Raw genomic sequence first — 22270 nt, 5'->3', positions numbered from 1 at the left:
GAGCTTTGGGTAGTGACCGAAAGAACGAGATTGCGGATACAAGCGGCCGAAATGAGTTTTCTCCGAAGGTGGCTGGGCTCTCCCGTCGAGATAGGGTGAGAAGCTTGGTTATCCGGGAGGGGCTCAGAGTAGACCCGCTGCTCCTCCACATTGAGAGGAGCCCGTTGAGGTGGCTCGGGCATCTGGTCAGAGAAGGGACTATGTCTCTCAGCTGGCCAGGGAACGCCTTGGGATTCCCCCGGAGGAGCTGGCCCAAGTGGCTGGGGAGAGGGAAGTCTGGGCCTCTCGCGTTAGGCTACTGCCCCCGCGACCCGACTCCGGATAAGCGGATGAAAATGGATGGATGGATGGGTTAGCAAACACCTGAGTCAGCTTTGCTCTGCTCTTTTTGCTGATTCTTCTTTTCCGGGGATCCGCTGATTGCTTTTTCTTGTTCATTTTCTTTTTCCCTTTCCTCACATCTTTAGCTTTTCTTATTTTTATAATATCTTTATTTCTTTGTTTTTATCAGTTTTGTTCCCGAGTTAAGTTTTTATTTATCGTAAGTAAAATCGTCTTCGCAATATTAATCATTATCGAATATCGCAGGTTTTCCCAATATCGTGCAGCCCTAATGTGGCTGGTTTATGTGCGACGCTTTTGAAAAAAAAAAAAACATTCTACGATCCAGAAGCTGAGTTGTCAGGCCTAAAGCCTGCGTCAGTACGGAGACACACAACCTCATTAAGCAGCAGTTAAAGGGCTCTCCGACAGGCTCACAGAAGCTGAGACATGCCCAACTTTTAACTATCCTTCGAAAGTGATGGAGACCACAAGCCTGTGATTGGTCAGGACTCTGCTTCCTTTAAATCGTCAACAGCACCGCTATTGCCTCCTCAAAAATAAAAAGATATCTTGTGGCAGACCTGGAACAGACTGAAGCAGGCATTGTGGGAAAACTCCAAAGCTATGAAACTTTTATTCACTCGGGACTGAAAGAGTTTAAAGAGTTTAAAGCAATGTTTTATTCGTGGATGGAAATGATGGAAAACGTGGGTTTGGAGGGGGTGATCACCTGAAGAGGTGGTGGAGAATGAGGGACAGTTTCGTGTGTCTTATAAAAACAACTATGGTGGACCGGATGTGGCTGTAACCCCGCCTTTCCACCAGCCGTGAAAGCGGTTGTGTAGCGTAATAACAGCGTTTTACCTGCGAGTTCATTCCCAACCAGGAGAAATTGTGACGTGAAACGGGAGTAAAGCGTTCCACACAGCTGACCCCGTGACGTCACAAAATCACGGGAGAACTGCAACACCATGCAGGGTTTCAGAAGTCCACGCACAATAACAAGCAAGCAGAAAGACTGCTGCATGTATCAAAAGATGTCAGTGACAGGAAGTCACATGCATTTACCTGCATGTGACTTTTACTTTGAAAGTTTCTAGATGTGTTTTACGCTGCTTTTGTGCTCGACTTCCTGTCTAGCGTGGTCTAAACTGTGGAGTGTGACGTGTTTTGGAAGCATAGCACGTAAAAATAGATGTAAAAATGTAAAGATGGTGTGCCCTCGCTTTGGGGGGGGGGGGGGGGGGGTCTGAAACATCACACTAACACCGATCCCTCAACTAATAATAAAAGAATAAATATGAACGTAAAGTTTGTGTCCAGGCGCCCAGAGCTCTGAGCAGAAGCTTTGTTACCGCAGTGGTGGAGCTGCTGCACAGATGATTCAGGATTAGGTGTGTTAGAGTAGAGAAGTCGGTGGCACAGGAGTTAAGTGCTCACCCCGTAATCAGAAGGTTGCAGGTTCGAGCCCCGCTCAGTCTGTCGCTGTCGTTGTGCTCTTGGGCAAGACACTTAACCCACCTTGCCTGCTGGTGGTGGTCGGAGGGACCGGTGGCGCCAGTGCTCGGCAGCCTCGCCTCTGTCAGTGCGCCCCAGGGCAGCTGTGGCTACATCGTAGCTCATCCCCACCAGTGTGTGAATGTGTGTGTGAATGGGTGAATGAATGAGTGTGTTGTAAAGCGCCTTGGGGGGTTCCAGGACTCTAGAAGGCGCTATATCAAATACAGGTTATTTACCATTTAGTCTAAATGAGAGATAATCATGGTGTGAAAGTACATTTTTGCAGCATTCATATTTAAATTACTGTGAATATGGCTGAAACTTCGATTATTGAATTTGGGTTAGGGTTTCTTTACGTGACTCTTGAAGGACAATGTTGGGTTTAAGATGACTCCGAGATATTTAAACTCTGGCACTAAATCAAGCTGTACTCCATTTAAAACATGTTTGATTGCTTCATATCTATGGAGCGTTTTGAGAAGCACAAAGACGGTTTTTGTGGTATTTAGTATGAGGCACGAGTCGTTAAGCGAGCTGTGCACCAGTGAAAAAGCAGCTGAGACCTTTGGCAGCTTCCTGGGTGCTGTAGTTAAACCTGTTCTTGTTCAGGGAGGGAGCTCTTTCGTGTTTTTGTGTTTGGAGCCTCGGTGCAAAGCTCACTCATCGTGCCTTCAAATCTTCTCACTGTTGTGAAATGGTTTCTGGTCGGCTGCCTACTCGGGTGGGTTTAAAGCAAACATACACTCTGGTACACGCGTGTGTTCAGGTTGTAACCCTACACCTGACCCGAGGACTCGGTAACGCAGCTTAGATTACTAGCATCTATTCTGCTGCAGCTGCTGCTGTTTAAAGGTGGAGTTACTGCTCCATCTGTGTGGTGAATGATTGATTCACCTTTGTTAATGTTCTGCTTCTCCTTTTCTTTGTCGACCAAAGCTGTGTAAAGTTTCCCTCGTCTTGCTCTGACTGAAGAACTGCAATCAGACTTTTAATACTGAATTTATGAAATCAGTGAAGTCTCCAGAGATGTAAATCATCATATGCTGAAAAATAGTTACATAGAGCTGGCTCTAAGTTATCATTCAAATATTTGGTCCGGTCCACAAACAAGCCCTTGATTTAGACGATGAATGATGCAAACTTCCATCTGACCTGCCTCTTGTGGTGGTTTTATAAGATCCAGCCAGCAGGTAATTAAATATTTAGCTAACAAATGAACAAACACACACAGGCAAAACCATTATAGCCCATCTTGAGCTGTTAGATGCAAGGCGAGAAAATGATCAGTTAGAGGATCTGCCAAATAACTGGTTCACCAACTGGATGTTTGGTAGTTCGATCCCAGGCTCTACTACTAAAAGCTGTGTCTTTGAGCAAGATGCTGAACCCCTGGAGTTTTAAGGTCCGCAACGTCACTTTCCGCGACAAAAAAATGCTGACATCACGTGTGCGACCTGTGTTTACACTGGCCGACAGCATGGATGCCCTCAGAGCTGCGCTCGCTTTATCAATTGTCCAAGCGCTTTCTGCTTGTTTGTTTTTGCAAGAGGAATTACTGCTCCTTGCGGAAGAGCACAGGCGAAGGACGAGGTTAAGAACGGGGGAAGTACTGCCGCCTACAGGTCTGGCATGTCCTTAACAACGTATTTATCCGGGTACGTGTGGACAGAGTTTTATTTTAAAACGAGGTGGAGTGGATGCAAGTTTTTGGAGGGGCGGATATTCATTTTTAAAAACCCGGCTACGTGTGGACTAGGCCTTAATTAGTGCATCCGTTAGTCGTGTCATTAGAATTAAAGCTGTTGAAGTTTTGGATGTGATTGCATGTTTCTCTGGAGTAACGAGAACTTCAGGGAACTCTAAATAATTAAACCATTTCTGAAATGTCCCAATCACCATGGCTGGATCAGAAGAGACTATAGCTGAGGGGAGTGGAACCTGATCTGTTGCTCTGAGTTTGATTAGAGGGCCTGCCAGGGCAGAGCATGGAGCCTTTCATCTTGGTGACACACACACATACACGCACACGCGCACGCACACACACACACACACACACACACACACACACACACACACACACAGAGCAGCACTTAGATCTGATGCAGATCAGTGTAGCATCACGGCTCAGAGACACAGAGGGAGGAGGAGAAGGAGGAGGAGGAGAAGGGCTATCTCGCTGCTGCTGCTGCTACATCCTTTGCTATGCGGGGTGTGTCCCTCCGTCGGCAGCCTGCCTGTCCCTCTTTCCTCCTTATACAACTCCTGGGTGTCCCGTTACCAGGGGCGAGCCGTGGAGCTGCCGTGATGCTACGCTAAGGTTTTTTTATTGAATCCCCACCAGAAGACCGTACGTCTGAAAGGAACTGCAGCGTTCATGGTGAGTGAGCGGCGGCGTTTCATAGAGAGCCTCTGTCTCTCTCCTTGTCCGGTAGAATCAGAGGACATCGGTAGCTAAGAGCATGTTGAGGACGATGATGGCTCGGGTTTCACACAATAGCCCCTTCCAGCTTCTCTTTGTGTGGGCAGGAGGTTGATGATGACCAGAACATCCGTCTCCAGGGGATCAGGCATGTCCAGGTCACCGGATGGTGATGGACTAATGTCCAGCCAGGACACGAGCGGTCTCTGCTGTGGTCTCTGGTCCTGCAGCCTAATCCAGCAGAGACACGTGTGCCGTGTCAGTGCCATCTTCCTTTTTTCTATTTCGGCTTTTTGAAGCCTTTCAGGGATTTCCTGCTCCTGTTAGCGCTGATGCCTTTAAAGGGAGACGTCGCTCGTCTAAGTGCTGAATCACCTGCTCTGCTTCCTCTTTAGTGACGCTCGTTTAGACGAAAGCTGCAGGTTATGCAGGGTTGACTAGCTGTAGTGGTGCAGCTGTTGGTCAGTGGGCTTCTTCAGGTTTTATAGTTTTATTATAATTGTTGTTTAAGAGCTGAGTAGTTTATTATTTTATGTTCCTGTCTTTTAGTTCCAGAGTGGAGCTGAAAGGACAACAGCGAAAAACTAAATTAGCTCTAAATGATGACAAACAACTAAAACATTTAGTCAGATTATTGTTTTATGTTCTGCTTTTATATCAGTGTTGCTGTTTTTGCGTCTGAACGATCAGACTGAGCTGAGTTAGCTGGTGTCTTAAACTACCGTCTGAACTTTATTAAGCCCTCAATGGGCCTAATGTTAGCCTTTTCAATGCTATTCTATATATTATATATTCTTTACAGTATGTTCTGATGGGAAACAGGCTTCAACACAAACGGTTGTTTTCCACTTGGTCCTAGAGCTCAACCAGTGTCAATTTAATATAGTGTAATATTGTTTTTGGATGGTAAAAAGTGCAGGGGTCATAACTTGACTTTGGAAAAAGTGGGGGGGACATGTCCCCCCGCCCCCAAAATTTACGTCCATGCCTGGAGGACAGAGGACAGGAGAACGCGCAGCTAATTAATTAAATAATTTGGTTCTGTAGCTTTCTCTTCAGCACAGCTGACAAAGGTTTATGATGGGTCAGTCCTCCTGCATGCTCAGATCATTCCCTTCCCTTGCTTGAAAAATTGTTCCAAAATGAAAGTTGAATCCACATCTTTTTTATCTGTGAATTCAATGCCGTTCGGCCAGTCTCGAATAAAAATTTGGGCATCTTACTGTAAAAAAAAATACCATTAATGTAAAAAATAAACTACACGAATTATGTTCACATCCAGAATCGAACCCAGGTCTTCTGCACGAGAGTCAGACAGTGGTGGCAGCAGTAGCTCAACAGGTTGAGCGGGTTGTCCAGTAATCAGAAGGTTGCAGGTTCGATCCTGGCTCCGGACAGAGAATTCTGCTGTTGTGTCCTTGGGCAAGACACTTAATCCACCTTGCCTGCTGGTGGTGGTCAGAGGTACCGGTGGCGCCTGTGCTCGGCAGCCTCACCTCTGTCAGTGCGCCCCAGGGCAGCTGTGGCTACATCGTAGCTAGGGCTGCACAATATATCGAAAAATTATCATCGCGATAACAGGACGTGCGATAGGCCCATCGCAAAGTACGTCAAAAACAGAGATAAATGTTTGGTTCAAACATTTCCATCCGTGTCATACATCACCTTTTTGTAAACCAGCTCCGTTTTTTACGCGGAAGTATTATTTGACCAATCAAATGTAGCCCTTCTGATATGCGGCCAATCAGATGGGTCCGTTCACGTAATTCGCCCGCCCCCTACGTAGACCCTTAGGATGGCAAGCAACACCCGAACTGAGTTAGCGGCGCCGTTCCCTTGTTCGTCATGCTGGCTCAGAGCAACGAACGCACTTTGTGCTGAGGTTTCTGGAATCAGCGCTGCTTTCAAACGTGAACGTGAGTCCGCTCGGTGTCGTTAACCATTTTTACCGGGCTGACTCCGACACGTGCCGGTGAACCAACCCACCTTCATGACGCTAGTGTTCCACCGGGTGGTGACGTTAGCTCCAGGCTCCGGTTAGCTTCCAGCTAAAAGGCTACAGCAGCACTCTCCTCCCAGTCCCACCCTGCTAAAGAGGGCCTGGAAAAGTTCCCCCACACATCAAAGTGATTTTTCATTTATGAGCTTTTATAACCTTGTTAATCAGGATAGTTGATTTGCTGCTGCACACAAACAGTCAGTCAGAAGCTCTGCTAGCCGGTTATCTTAGAGGAGCTAGTTCAATTAGTTAGCTTGTTATCAGAATCATAGTTGCAGTTTCATCATCTGAGCTGCTTTTTAAGATCTAGCTAAACTTGTTCAATTTGGGGTTAAAAACAAACGTTTTCACATATTTTACATGTAGTTTTTTTTGCCAGTTCCTCTTCTGAAAGGTAAACAATTGTTTTTCTCTTTCCCTCAGAAAATCTTAATATTCTCCTAGTTTGGCCCGGCACAGTTCACTTCCCAGTTACAGCAACAGCCTCATATCATAACCACATAAGTGGAGAAAATGTTCAGTAGCAATGAGAGAATTTGCTGTTGCATTTAAGTGATGTTAACTATTATTTATCATTTAAACTTATTTTCTGATTTTATTTATTTATTCTAAAGACCCTGGTAAGGGATGTTTTTCTGTATTTGGAGCATCAGAAAAAGTTTTATGGTGGAGGTGATGTTTTAAAGTCACTGAGAAACTGCATGCATGCAGTTTGTTGTTTTGCTGCTAATACAGTAGCGGGTGTAGCTGCTAATACAGTAGCGGGTGTAGCTGCTAATACAGTAGCGGGTGCAGCTGCTAATACAGTAGCGGGTGCAGCTGCTAATACAGTAGCGGGTGCAGCTGCTAATACGGTAGCGGGTGCAGCTGCTAATACAGTAGCGGGTGCAGCTGCTAATACAGTAGCGGGTGCAGCTGCTAATACAGTAGCGGGTGTAGCTGCTAATACAGTAGCAGGTGCAGCTGCTAATACAGTAGCGGGTGCAGCTGCTAATACAGTAGCGGGTGCAGCTGCTAATACAGTAGCGGGTGCAGCTGCTAATACGGTAGCGGGTGCAGCTGCTAATACAGTAGCGGGTGCAGCTGCTAATACAGTAGCGGGTGCAGCTGCTAATACAGTAGCGGGTGCAGCTGCTAATACAGTAGCGGGTGCAGCTGCTAATACAGTAGCGGGTGCAGCTGCTAATACAGTAGCGGGTGCAGCTGCTAATACAGTAGCGGGTGCAGCTGCTAATACAGTAGCGGGTGCAGCTGCTAATACAGTAGCGGGTGCAGCTGCTAATACAGTAGCGGGTGCAGCTGCTAATACAGTAGCGGGTGCAGCTGCTAATACAGTAGCGGGTGCAGCTGCTAATACAGTAGCGGGTGTAGCTGCTAATACAGTAGCGGGTGCAGCTGCTAATACAGTAGCGGGTGCAGCTGCTAATACAGTAGCGGGTGCAGCTGCTAATACAGTAGCGGGTGTAGCTGCTAATACAGTAGCGGGTGCAGCTGCTAATACAGTAGCGGGTGTAGCTGCTAATACAGTAGCAGGTGCAGCTGCTAATACAGTAGCGGGTGCAGCTGCTAATACGGTAGCGGGTGCAGCTGCTAATACAGTAGCGGGTGCAGCTGCTAATACGGTAGCGGGTGCAGCTGCTAATACAGTAGCGGGTGCAGCTGCTAATACGGTAGCGGGTGCAGCTGCTAATACAGTAGCGGGTGCAGCTGCTAATACGGTAGCGGGTGCAGCTGCTAATACAGTAGCGGGTGCAGCTGCTAATACAGTAGCGGGTGCAGCTGCTAATACAGTAGCAGGTGCAGCTGCTAATACAGTAGCGGGTGCAGCTGCTAATACAGTAGCGGGTGCAGCTGCTAATACAGTAGCGGGTGCAGCTGCTAATACAGTAGCAGGTGCAGCTGCTAATACAGTAGCGGGTGCAGCTGCTAATACAGTAGCGGGTGCAGCTGCTAATACAGTAGCGGGTGCAGCTGCTAATACAGTAGCAGGTGCAGCTGCTAATACAGTAGCGGGTGCAGCTGCTAATACAGTAGCGGGTGCAGCTGCTAATACAGTAGCGGGTGCAGCTGCTAATACAGTAGCAGGTGCAGCTGCTAATACAGTAGCGGGTGCAGCTGCATATGTTTGCAATAAAAATGTTATGTTGTAATGGAATTCATGCATTAGTTTTTGTTTGCTCTGAACCCAGAGCAGACGTCACACGCCAGACGACATCAACACTGCATACTTTAGTATTTGTTCATTTATTGTGAGTAATATCGATATCACAATATTAAGCACTGTTATCGAATATCGCAGGTTTTCCTAATATCATGCAGCCCTAATCGTAGCTCATCACCATCAGTGTGTGAATGTGTGTGTGAATGGGTGGATGATACACTGTAGTGTAAAGCGCTTTGGAGTCCTTACTCTGAGAGGCGCTATACAAGTGCGGGTCATTTATCATTTATCATCTTACAAGGTGAGCTACACTCTAGTAACATTCACAGTATCTGTAACATTTATATCCTTGATGACAGCTGAAACAACGTTCAAAGAACGGTTCGGAGTGAAAATGGCTATTTTGTTGCTAATTAGCAGGAAATATCTAGAAGAAAGTTCTACAGAAAGTAGCTAAGGGTCCTCAGAAATGTAGCTAGCTTTGTCACTAGGCGTTAGGAACAGCGACAAAGTGGCACTGCCTCTCTCTCTGCTGCTAAAGCTACGGATAGCAAATGCTACGGGCGATGCCTGAGTGTGAACGTGCATGAAGCAGCCTGCTCGACCCGAGCATCTCTCTTTTTCTGTGATTTTACAGAAAAACAGGCAATCACAGTAAAAATTCCAGGGCTCATTCTACAGGACCAGGGCGTTGCAGGAGAACGTATGAAGAAGACATTTATTATTCCTACACATGTTTTGACTGTCACACTTCCATAATGTCCCTTTGAACAGAAGAAGCAGGAAGAGGGGAAACGATCTTCATGTAGTGAAAACAAATGAAACGCGGAAGATGGTCAGAAAACAGAATTAGGCACAGAGGACTCTTGGGCTGGTAGTAGAGCAGCAGGTTGGGTTTCGTATAAAATAAAGCATCGAGGTGTAGTCATGCCAGCATCGATCTGCACGCCAGCAGCTGCAGGAAGCGCCACATCAGGCGTGGAGATGAGCCCACGCTGGGTGAATAATGAGTAGCATTAGCTCTGAGAGGACTGGTGTTACAGAGGAAAGGTGGCTATCAGAGAGTTGTGACTCACTCGCTCTGATCTCTCAGCTGGTCGTGGGGCTGATTTATATAAAACACCACCGTAGGTTGGGTCTGAGAAAGAAGCTTAGACGAGATGCTGCTCCTTCGTTTGGACACACATTCATGTCCATGTAAAAAGGCCAGGTGGACGCGGGTGGGAGCATTTCTGACTTTCTGATTGGAAATTAGATCCCACACAAAGACGGGTAAAGATATGGAGCTGAAACGTTCAGGGAATGTTTAGAACATCTGTACGCTGAAGGGTTTTATCTAGTTATATATCTGTTTTTTAACCAGCTGATGCTTTACCCCACTCCATACAAACTGCCAGTTGTCACGGTTTAGTCCCAAAGTGTCCTAATTACATCTCGGTTGTTTGGTCACCAACCCGTTCCAAAGCTGTCTCCTGCTTTCTGAAGGAAGCTGAGGTGGGTTTCAGCCACCAGAAAATAACATTTAAAGGAAAATCTTCCTGCAAATGGTTAGAACTAAGAGCAAAAAGAAGAACTTACCTCACCCCAATCTGTCAGGTTAATGGGGAACTAGGCCGTTTTGACTTGCTTTTGGCACCCCCTGGTGTCCGTTTGTTGAACCTCTCCTCCTTGCTGTGCGTTCGTCTTTTTAACACCTTAGTCTAAAAGCTGAAATGTCTCCCTAGTCTTCCTTAGTGTCGACAGGATTGATTCATCACTAAATTAAATAAATCAGCTGTGTTCATTATATAAAACTGTAGCAGACCTCCATGCCCAACAGAGCAGCCAGCCACTCTGAAGTTGCAAGTGGAATATTCTGGCCACATGGAGCGCTAGGGGCTGGGTTGCCTCATTAACCCTGTAATGGGTCATTTTAGCACTAATAACTCAAGAAAATGATTTAAAATAGTCTCCTACACTAATTATATTCTTTTTTTGTATTAAACACAGTGAAGTAATTAGATGTGTCTTTACTTTTGTTTCGGTGTTGTCAGTGTGAAGGATGCGGGCAGCAGAGGGCGTCGTCGTCCCATTAGCTTCTGATAGAAAATAGATGGTGAAACTCAAGGATTTGAAAAGCCTGACAGATCTACGTCACACTGAATTAGCATTCATGGACTCACTGAGGAAGGCTGTTTTAACATCCAGGCATCAGCAGCAGACATCTTGACTAGTTTAAGCTAGCATTAGCAACTTCACTTTACGGCAAAGTCCTCCTGATGTGTGTTATTCGTTGAGATAAAACTTAAACGTTGTAAGTCAGTGGTGGAGTTGTGTTGCTGTTATCCAATCAGAAGCAAGTTCAAGCCCCTGACCATTCTACAGTTTGACTCAACAAATCAACACTAAAAAACTTCTGATGGTTCTCGCAATCAGAACTTTAAATATCCTAAATCATGTGACTGAGGGCCAGAATATACTTGCTTTTTAACGGCGAGTATGTGTGTTTAAAATGGCTGTCACGCTTAACTTTCATTCATCTGAAGTGTTGTTTGTGCTTGTCCCCCGAAACTAACGCGACACACCCGATCGCTGCAATATATGAGTAACCTGTAGGTGGAGTTGACACAATCACCATGGTGACTCCGGCTACGATGCCACTGCTTTCTTTTTTCTGTCCTTCTCTCAAATTTAACCAGTTACTGATCTCTTCTATTGACGCCATGTTTGATTTGCTGGTACCCACAAACCCGGCTCTCTATCCGGTCTGAGTAGTCTAGTGTGCCCCCTAGTGGAACACTCCAGTACCACCTGCAGTGCCATGTAGCAGCAAGTATGCGCCAAAGCGAGGATTAAAAAGCAAGTATATTTCACTCCTAAGAGTGAAGACATTTAGAATATTAGCAGGTAATAAGTAATGATATGCCGTAAACGTAAAAGTATGTAAATTCCATCGACATATAAATATTGGACAATGGGTTTCCATAGGCTCCAATAACACGTTTTTGAGGCTAAATGGGAGGTGGCCACCACCGCCATTTTGACCGTGTCACAGGTTCCGTCAAGCCCAGACAATTCCATAAAAGGGAAGAGATGTGGGGCTGTAAGGCTGGGATCAACTGACGACACCCGGTCGAACTAGCTACAAGCTAACCTGAAGCTAACCCAAAGCTAATGCAGAGGTGGGAGCTAATCTAACGGAGGTAGCAACCTAGCTACAACTGGAGTTAACTGTGCACAACACCAGAGCTGCTGTGCTGACCGCTGGGTAAAACCGGGTGGAGCACAGAGGTCTCCCCCGAAAGCTGTTGAAAGCTGGCAGCCCGCGCAGCAGACAGAAGCCGCGATCAGACAGATATGCGCCGAGCTGCGGGGAGGGGAGAACGGGTGGAAAACATCGGTCTCCCGAGAGCTCCACAAGCCGATAGTGGGAACCCAGCTCCACCAACATGTTATATTTCAACCCATTTTCTAAAGTGCAGCATTATGTTAAATGCACTGGGTTTTACCCTATTACATTTAAATTTCATGGTTAAACAGTACATGTTAAAATCTAAGCTCAGCTCGGCAGTGACCTAAAATACATAAATATAATTTTACTTACTGAAAAAAATGAAGTGGAGACTCCTTGGACGCTCTATTAGTGCAATTAATGCCACAGCAAGTCATTTTGTCCAACAATTGCACAAATAATATCCAAACAAGAAAACACAAACACAGAGACTCAAAATCCTGGAACAGTTTCCAGGTGAGGCCGAGGCTCTACTGAGGCCTTTCCCCGGAGCTAGCTCTGTGGTCACGTGTGTCTGATGCTCATTAATTATACAGAATTTTAGGCTTTTAATACACTTAAACAGAAGAGTGAGAAAAACATTCACCCCCCTCAGAGTTGTCATGAGTGTAAACTAGATAATTTAAACCTAAACATGTTCTGGTACCAGGCTGTAAACATGTTTATTTCTGCTGTGAAATTGGTATTTTTAACATGGGAGTCAATGAGGATTTGCTCGCTTCTGACACCAGCCCCTAGTGGATGAGGGTGGAACTGCAATTTTTGGTACTTCCAGGTTGGCCTCAATTTCAGAGCCGCATTGTGGGGGCTTGGTAAATTTACAAGATCCTGCGTTTTTAATCATTTTGATTGGAGAGAGAGAGGACTTGTATGGTCAAGATACCCAGCCTAGAATTCAAACAGCCCTTTTCTGTAGTAATTTAATGGAGTTGTGAGGTTGTTGGCCCACACTTCAGCACAGTAAGTTAGGCATGGAAGAATCAAACAGCCTTATTTCATTTTCATTAAAATAGTGAAACATCAGTAAATGACCGTGTTCACATTTACTTTAATCTCAGAATCGCAGGTCTGTCACAGACTGTAGTCGTGAAAATGAAACTAATCTATTCTTAAAACTGATTATCACCAGGTTTATGTGCACTGGGCACCAGCTTAGTTGTTTACCTTGTTGGAGACAACAAACAGACCAGCACGTGACTCGTTCACACTTCAGTTTGGCGTTTCCCTTCAGGCGGTTTCCAGTCAGTCTTACTGTGAGTCCAGGTGACTCCCCTGTGGCCTTTTAGCTCTACTTTACATTATTAAACAGCTGGCTGGGTTTCCATGACGATTTGATGCTGAGTTAATCTATAAAAACATGTTTCAAACCCCTGTAGCTATAAAGTCGTACAGGTATTTATGTTAATGAGGCTGCAGCCTCGTCATCTTCAGAGCTGCTTTGTGCCCTCTCTAGTTTCCGTCTCTAACGGCCATTTGTAGCAAGAGGCCCAGAGAGCTCTTACATCATCACTTCCTGGAAATCGGAGCACTGTATTGAAGGCTGGTGTGACAAAGCAGGTTGCCCTGGTTTCAGATTATCATGGGATACAGTTGCTGCTCCAGCTGAGAGGCACGGGGCCCTTGCGTTAATGAAATGTGTACTGGGTGTCCGCGGGGTTTTAAAAAGTATTAAAAAGTGATAAATAAAAATAGTCAAATTTAAGGCCATTAAAAGTGTTAAATTTGGTCTCAGAGGTATTATTTTTTCCAAATTAGGTATTATTTTTTTCAGACTATCAGATGTCGTATTCTGAACATCGACATAGAAATATATTCCGAATGAAATGTTTTGAATGATTATAAAAACAAAACAAGCCGATTATTTGCTCCTCCCACTTGCGCTGCCTTGAGTTGCAAATGAAGCGCTCCTCCCGGTGTTGCCAAGTTAACTTAGCGACTTTGACGCTATTTCTAACAGCTTCTCAGACCCCCTTCTTGACTTTTTAAATCTTAAAAGTAGCTAGCGAACACCTCAGAAACATCTCTGGTAACCCTTGGCTACTTTCTGGATAACTGTCGTCGACGTTTCCTGCAGGTTAGCTAAACACTCCGCCTGCACTCCGGACCGTTCTTCAGGACATTAGGAAAGGGAATGATGTAGTGATGTGTCGGTCGCTAAAGACGGCTCTCGGAGCCGGCTCCCTGTTGGATTAACCAGAGTGAGTGACACACACACCGCACCTGCGGACTCCTGAGCCGATAAAAACGGCTAAATGTGCGCGTGCGGCGCGCTAAACACACGTGCAGCTTGCCCCTGATTGCTGTGAGACCGGGTTGGGGGGTGGGGGGTGCAGCTGTGGTTGGGACAATTATTACATTAACTGATGGACTTGTAAATAAATAGTTTATAAATAAGGTAGAAATAAGTTCCTCACGCTGATAAATAATAACTAATCTCTCTGAGGACATGGTGCTAGTGCACTCTCCTACAGCACCTTGACACGACTCAATAAATGCTATGCAACATTTAGTGAACAGCAATTTGCATGTATTTGTTATAAATGCCACTGTATAATTCTTGCTGTCAGTATTTGCAAGATATTGGTATTTGGGTCTGTACTGGTTAGACTTAAATGAGTTAAACCAAGGTCTATTGCCCTTGGGTCATAAACTATGAGCTATAAGTATATTGGTCTTTTTATACTGGGAATCAGGAGTTATTTTAGTGATCATCTTGTTTCTTGTTTATTTTTGCCCTGATTGTGCCCTGAGCAGTTTTATGACTGAATAAAAAAATAAAAATAAAAATCTACATAAACTGAAAAATCGTCTTAAATAATCGATCTCAATTTCAGTCACAATAATCGTGATTATTGTTTTTGCCATCATCGAGCAGCCCTACTTTAGCATATCCGGTCACATAATGATGACGTCATATTCAGTGGTCGTTGTGCATCATTTCAGGCCTCGTGGTCAACTGTCTGAACCGCTGAACAGAAGTGCCTGGCTTATTTTCTATCGCGTCAGACCCGTGCCACAACCCATGCACGCGCATTGGGTCCACAGTGCGCGTGTGAGCGGGACTCGCGAGCGAAAATATACATGGCGAGAGGTCATTTGTGCACTGAGAGGGAGCAAACTGTGTCTGTGAGCGCACAAGGATGTGCACAAGTGACAAACCTGCGTGCGCTCGTTGCCAACGAGCACACGGCAGAGGAAAACGTGCGCGCGCGGCAGCCTCTCTGCGCGCTCGGCAGCCTCTGCGCGCTCGGTTTCTGATTTCGCTCGCTCGGCTGTGAGGAGTTTTGGCACTCTGGAGGCGTGGCCTGTGGCAGATCTTCCCTGTCCTCTGATTGTTTAGTTCACCCCGCACTTTACTCTCTACCTATCTATATAAAAAAATCTGAGATTCAGCAGTTGCTGTCATAGCTCAGCTGGGAGAGCGGGTGACTCTCACTCTGGAGGATCCAGGTTCGAGTCCGGCCAAGGAACATAGAGTTGATGTCATATTATTCTTTCCTAATTCCTGTGATATTATTTTACAGTTGTGACCGTTCAACTGTCATTAAACGTCCGAATGTTTGCTGGGCAGTGTTTTAAAAAGTGCACATAAGCTAGATGGTTTTAACCAGGTAAAAATAGACTTGTGGGTGTAGGTATGTTCAAGTTTAAAAAGTTCTTGCCTCATTAATGTATTGTTTATTTTTTTCAGCATTTAATTGACAAATTATCCTTTCAAATAATTAATTGATGAGTTACATAATTGTCCATTTAGAATTGTTGAATGGACTGAGTCAAGTTTGGTGCACTTTATATATTTCAAAACATGTTTTTTTTTTTTATTATGCATATAAGTAATTTTAATGTTAATTTATTGAAATATTTCTATTTTTTCATTACCTCACCCTTGTTTTGACAAAAACAAGACCTTGCTGGATAATATCACGGAGAAACTATTTGTTCACAGTACATGGCTCAGTGAGGATCTGTATACCAAAGGAGGAGATGCTCAGAAATCTGTCTGCAGATTGTTACAACCCAGACTGGAAGTGGTGGGCTGTAATAAGAAAGGAGACCAAACAGAGGAGTGGGGGTTCAACAACTGATTTATTTAACCACAGTAAGGATTTACTAAAGCAAGTTAGTGAACAGAAAATGGCCAGTGAGGACTCTCCACCACACAGGAGAGACCCAGTGAAAGCAGAAAAACAGTAGGCTTTGTAGGCAGCACCACACCCTGAGCCCAGGTGCCTCCAAGGCTGCTTAACCAGCTGCCTACAACAGAAGAAAAACACAATTAAACACAAATGAAAACCCAATGAGACGGTGGGGGCATCACAACACGTTCAGGACTACCCAAACACCAGTAATTCTTGACTGCACTGATCTGAGGTGTCAATGGCCATATTCCCCTCTCTTCCAGAGTCATATATTTTCCTCAAGTTCAACTGCACTCTGAAGAGGCTCATTTGGATTGTGCCACATAGGCCAGTGACCTTTGTCTCAGCACTGTATGCTGGAACTATCAGCGACCAACCTGGGAATCTGGTGTGATGAAAATGCTACAACTAGAGATGGTCATCATGGTAGACAGGGGTTTCTTCATTGATGACATTGTGCCCTGCAAAGTGTACAGGCCAGCTTTTCTTTCTGGCAAACCTCAAATGTCTGCATGTAAAGTTATAGAAACAGAAGCCATAACATCTCTGAGTGCATGTGGAGCGCTCCATTCATCTGGTCCAAGAACACAAGCTTTTTGATTGTTATTCCCCTCCTTGCATTTGTAAACAATCAGCTATATGCTGTGGTTTGTCTCCTTACCAACTTTTAAAATAGCCCACTAGTGAAGGCCTGGGCAAAGAAGCCTGATGTCTGAGAACCTCAACATATGTACGGCAACCACACTGTATATTTACACACTTTCATAAAGAAGCTGCATATCAAGCTTTCATTCAGATGACCTTCAACAGTGCTGCACCCTGCTGAGGGACATCCGAGTAAAACCTTGAGATGGCCATTTTCTGTTCACTAACTTGCTTTAGTAAATCCTTACTTTGGTTAAATAAATCAGTTGTTGAACCCCCCACTCCTGTTTGGTCTCCTTTCTTATTACAGCCCACCACTTCCAGTCTGGGTTGTAACAATCTGCAGACAGATTTCTGAGCATCTCCTCCTTTGGTACACAGATCCTCACTGAGCCATGTACTGTGAACAAATAGTTTCTCCGTGATATTATCCAGCAAGGTCTTGTTTTTGTCAAAACAAGGGTGAGGTAATGAAAAAGTAGAAATATTTCAATAAATTAACATTAAAATTATTTATATGCATAATTAAAATTAAAAAAACATGTTTTGAAATATATAAAGTGCACCAAACTTGACTCAGTCCATTCAACAATTCTAAATGGACAATTATGTAACTCATCAATTAATTATTTGAAAGGATAATTTGTCAATTAAATACTGAAAAAAATAAACAATTCATTAATGAGGCAAGAACTTTTTAAACTTGAACATACCTACACCCACAAGTCTATTTTTACCTGGTTAAAACCATCTAGTTTATGTGCACTTTTTAAAACACTGCCCAGCAAACATTCGGACGTTTAATGACAGTTGAACGGTCACAACTGTAAAATAATATCACAGGAATTAGGAAAGAATAATATGACATCAACTCTATGTTCCTTGGCCGGACTCGAACCTGGATCCTCCAGAGTGAGAGTCACCCGCTCTCCCAGCTGAGCTATGACAGCAACTGCTAAATCTCAGATTTTTTTTATATAGATAGGTAGAGAGTAAAGTGCGGGGTGAACTAACCAATCAGAGGACAGGGAAGATCTGCCACAGGCCACGCCTCCAGAGTGCCAAAACTCCTCGCAGCCGAGCGAGCGGAATTAGAAACCGAGCGCGCAGAGGCTGCCGAGCGTGCACGTTTTCCTCTGCCGTGTGCTCGTTGGCAACGCGCGCACGCAGGTTTGTCACTTGTGCACATCCTTGTGCACTCACAGACACAGTTTGCTCCCTCTCAGTGCACAAATGACCTCTCGCCATGTATATTTTCGCTCGCGAGTCCCGTTCACGCGCGCGCTGCCATGTATATTTTCGCTCGCGAGTCCCGTTCACACGCGCGCTGTGGACCCAATGCGCGTGCACGGGTTGTGGCACGGGTCTGACGCGATAATTTTCTAAGTAAAATAAATATGTGCAATACGTTGTCAACATCAGTGAGTCTCTAAGTCTATTCTTTTTGTATGTTATGTATGTTAAAATATGTGTAAATAGGTCGCTGATTAACACTTGCAATTTAGTGTTGTGATGGTTTTAAAAAAATTCTGAAGGTAGTAAAAAAAGTATTAAAAAGTAGTAAATTTTACTTAAGGATTGCTGTATATACCCTGGTGTAACAGCAGATCCTGGCTTGCATTTATAACCCGGTGTTCACCACCTAACACACACATATGCTGCATCCTGCTGCAAGGCTTGTCAACCAGTCATGTCTTCAGTTCATTCAAACAGCCGTCTTTAATAATCTGCATTTTCATGTAGTGAAGGTTAGGACTCTGTCTGTGTGAGATGTAGGGCTGCAACTAACGATTATTTTCATAATCGATTAATCTGTCGATTATTTTTTCGATTAATCGATTAATCGGTTTGTTATTGTTTAGCTATTTAACCTATACAAGTGATGGATGCATTTCAGTTAAGAACAAAAAAACATAAGAGAATTGTGCAGTTGACTGCAATCTATTTTATTGCACATGAACACAGTCAGCAGTATAAAATGAGCTAAACAGTGCAAAATATCAGTCCAGAATAATTTTTAGCATTAGCTGGAAGCCTGCTCCTTCCACCATGGATAGTGGCCTCATGTCTTTTACCAGCATGTTTAGAATAGAGTTTGTAAGTGGTATGAATTGCTGGGGGGTGAGTGTCTTCTTCCCCATGTAGTTGTCCATCGTTGCTTGTTTTTTTCTGCATAAGAAACACAAATAGACTGAAATAAGTACACATATAAAATAAAGCAGCACACACACTACAACACTAAATCAATATTATATTATTTGAATTAATTAACAATATACAGTGATCATTTATTTTGAGGGTTACGTTCTACAAAATAGCCCGCAACAGGAGATATTCAGAAAAAAAGTAAAACATTTTTACTATTAAAAAGCTCTAAGTAAGAAGCTCATGAGGTTTTTACTTTGAGTCGGGAGTGTTTAAATTAGCCAGAGAAATGTGAAAAATGTTTATTTTGTGTAATACTGTTTAAGAAACATGATAAAAATGTGTTGTGAGGCGTTTTACAGCGTTAGACAGTAAAACAGCCTTTTAATAGTAAAAAAATGACTTTTTCTGAATTTCTCCTGTATTTAAAAATTGAAAGTGTACAACTATGCCGTGTTATATTCACCTGGACACAGCTTGTCTGTATATTTTTCTCCGCGGAGTTGTCCTTTTTTGAATGAGGAACATAGTTATGGGTTTGTGCCGTTTTTCTCTTAACGAGAACATTCTTATAAACAGACGTGCTAAATTTGGCAAGCGCATGATACACAACACGGAGGAGATTCACGATTGCATCTAGTCAATCAGAAGTAGAACACCGCAGACTGACGCGGCAAAAAAACATGTTTAACATCCACTATAACGAACTCAGCTAAAACACTAAGTCCAGCTTGTTTATTTTCTGTTACTTACCGGGCTGGCTCTTCCAAATGACGGCTCACTTGACCGCGGTGCTCTTCCTCTGCTGCATCAGCCCCCACATGCTTTCGTCTCAAATGTGCTCCCATACTCGTGAGGTTTTTGTCCGGGGTTTCTCTTCAGTTTTGTCGCTTCTATTTTTCTTCCGTATTTCCTCTTGTTCCGCCATCTCTCACAGCAAGATGAGCGTCAGTAACGTGATACGTCATGAAAACCGAGGGCACCCATTGGCTCATTTCTTCTTCTACGGCTCCACTGGTAGATCAGTGGCTCATTACTGCCACACACTGGCGGCAAATTTAACAGCTTGTAACCGATGTCAGATTGTGGTAAAAAATAGACTTTATGCGGTAAAATATGATTATTAAACAACTAATCGATGACTAAAAAAGTTGTTAACTATTTTAATAATCGATTATAATCGATTAAATCGATTAGTTGTTTCAGCTCTAGTGAGATGTCACGTGTCCACTAGGCTTGGGCCGTATCCAGATTTCAGTACCGTCTAGCTTCCTCCACACTTTACCAAGGTGTGCGGTATTACCGGGACTAATTTAAAATGATGCCGTAAGCCTCAAGTGGAATTACCAAGCTGTTGGTTTGGACCTTTACCTTTCAGAAACTGAACAACAAACACTATTGCTAAAACAATAACAACACAATACACATAATTTTAATAACTTTGAAAAAACACAGCTTATAAAAGGATTTTTTTTGCCTGAAAATTCGGCGTGTTTACCGGCTTAAACCTCCGACTGCTGAAAACCCGCTTGTGGCACCGACATACGGGTACTTTGATACTTTTGGGCTACATTTGGGGAAGGCTGGCTGCATTGTTGTCTCTTTTAATTACAGGCTCCAGACCCAAGACAGCTGTTTCAGCTACGGCTCGCTCCGACAGGGCGTGCGTCTTTCACCGCCATCTTTTGTTTGGACAAATGACCTCATCAGTTTTTAAGTTCGCTTCGAACCAGAAATACTGCCAAACTGCAGAAGTTGTGTTGCTTTTAGACACCAAGTCAGCTGGTGTGCGAGCTGCCATTTTTCTCTCTGCGCTGTCACATGACATCACATCACGTTCATAGACTTTATGGAACGTCTCTAAAATTTGGAGAAAACATTTGAAACTATTGAAGTAAAACTGAAAATTCAACCACACATCTGTTTTATAGCTTAAATGACCTTTATTTGTTTAATTTTTTTATCTTTGTCTTCTAAATGCACTGGGGTTTTTTTCATGGCGGTATTGGAACTGACACCATTTCTGTTTTTTAACACCGGCTGTATACGGTAATACCGCCCAAGCCTAGTCACCACAGAACCTCGTAGCTGCTACTCTCCAGTCACCACATGGCTAGATTCATAGTTGCTTTCTCCTCCTTAAAGGCTCCTTCTGTCATCCTGGAAGAAGGATGTGAAGTTGGCTAAACTCACAGCCATTTTCTTTTCCTGTTCTTCGTGTCTGGTTCGATGACGTCAGTTTGGTGAGATGAGGATTTGTAGTCCACTACATCTTTTCACACAAAACCTAAAATACCATATATTAAACCCATGGTGCATATCAACCAGGATTAGAAAATAGAGTTTATCCTCTCGTAGTAATTTAATTACGAATTTTTACAAGCTAATAAATCTCGTGACATAGTCGAAACCCGTGTAATTGCTTTTCATTTAAAATCAAGCACAGCATGTGTGATTCTGGGTGTAAGGCAAAGCGGTTTAGTAAAGTCGCTCTTTTAGCTCACTTCCATGCATTTATTTTTGTTCCATGGAGCCATGAGCTCACCAGAAGGGGAGGAGCCTAGGCTCCCTATTGTGGAGCTAGCTTATTTCTGAACCTGAAATGCTTTTACTAGTCTAACACCAGAGATCTTACGATTATTTATTCTTCACTCATCGCTCTGCTCTTGGTTGGCTTGCTGCTGAGCTGAAGCTGCCAGATAACCACGTGTCCTACAAGAAAAGCTATGTGGCATCAGCTATTTTACCTTTTCTTGCTCGTTTTTGTGCAAAACTGAAACCTAACACATACATTATTATACAAGGAGACGTTTAAGGTAACACGAAGGTTTATAAAATTTAAGATGGAAGCAACACACTCATATTGGCTGCATTCAGACTAGCCGTTAGCTCATCAGTCCTGTTTAAACCAACTATTATATATATTTAATAATTAATTAATTAGGGATGTGTATTGGTGAAAGTCTGGTGGTACGATACGTATCACGATACAGGGGAGACGATATAATATATCGTGATATATTGCGATACATTCAGCCCGATGATGTTAGCGATTTCTTTAGACTGAATTTATTGTAGGAAAATTCAATGAACAGTCCAAACTGATATGTAACACGTTTAACATGAGGTATCTGAACGTAATGGAGGGACTTACATTTCATTGGTAGAAACAGAACCCATTGCACACTGCTGCCAACTAGTGGTCGGTGTTTGAATTGCACCAAAAGAAAAGAAAATACACAAATGTTTGCATGGAAATTCTTCCAAAAATTAGATAAATGGCTTTTGAATATCGATATATCGCTGGAAAAATATCACGATATATTGCCATATCGATATTTTCTTACATCTGTATAATTATTCACTTCTGCTTTTGTCTTAGTAATAGAAAGTCGATAATACATAATCTGCTGCATGGTGGCGCAGTGGTTAGCACCGTTGCCTCGCAGCAGGAGGTTGGAGGTTCGAAACTCGGCTCGGCTGCGGCCTTTCTGTGTGGAGTTGTGTGTTCTCCCCATGCATGCGTGGGTTTCCTCCGGGTACTCCGGTTTCCCCCACAGATCACAACATGCCCTATAGGTTATAAATTGTAAGTCGCTTTAGATAAAAGCGTCTGCTAAATAAATAAACAATAAACATAAACAAAATCACCAAAGACTGACAGGGA

At 43.7% G+C, this 22270-nt stretch overlaps 1 protein-coding gene and 1 long non-coding RNA gene across 8 annotated transcripts in view; one reads left to right on the top strand and one right to left on the bottom strand.

The window, feature by feature from the left end:
* The window catches only part of LOC107374197 (TBC1 domain family member 14), a 66472-nt gene that overhangs the window by 18534 nt on the left and 25668 nt on the right, over window positions 1-22270 (top strand). The window contains exon 1 of one of the 7 annotated variants that reach the window (XM_054747298.2): window positions 1571-4201. The exons of the other annotated variants lie outside the window; for them this stretch is intronic. Within the exon in view, the coding sequence (XP_054603273.1) occupies window positions 4199-4201 (3 nt within the window). The 5' untranslated portion in view covers window positions 1571-4198. Of the gene's footprint in view, window positions 1-1570; window positions 4202-22270 lie in introns of those variants that run through there. 7 annotated transcript variants of the gene reach the window in all.
* LOC139062691 (uncharacterized) lies at window positions 18387-19812 on the bottom strand. Its single transcript, XR_011516265.1, has 2 exons — window positions 19357-19812; window positions 18387-18627 (listed from the first exon to the last, which is right to left on the bottom strand). It is a non-coding gene; the product is annotated as an uncharacterized lncRNA (long non-coding RNA).

This window comes from Nothobranchius furzeri, chromosome 14 (assembly GCF_043380555.1).
Source record: "Nothobranchius furzeri strain GRZ-AD chromosome 14, NfurGRZ-RIMD1, whole genome shotgun sequence".
Lineage (NCBI taxonomy): Eukaryota > Metazoa > Chordata > Actinopteri > Cyprinodontiformes > Nothobranchiidae > Nothobranchius > Nothobranchius furzeri.
The sequence above is the reverse complement of the archived record's forward strand: the minus strand, read 5'-3'. Positions and strand labels throughout refer to the sequence as shown.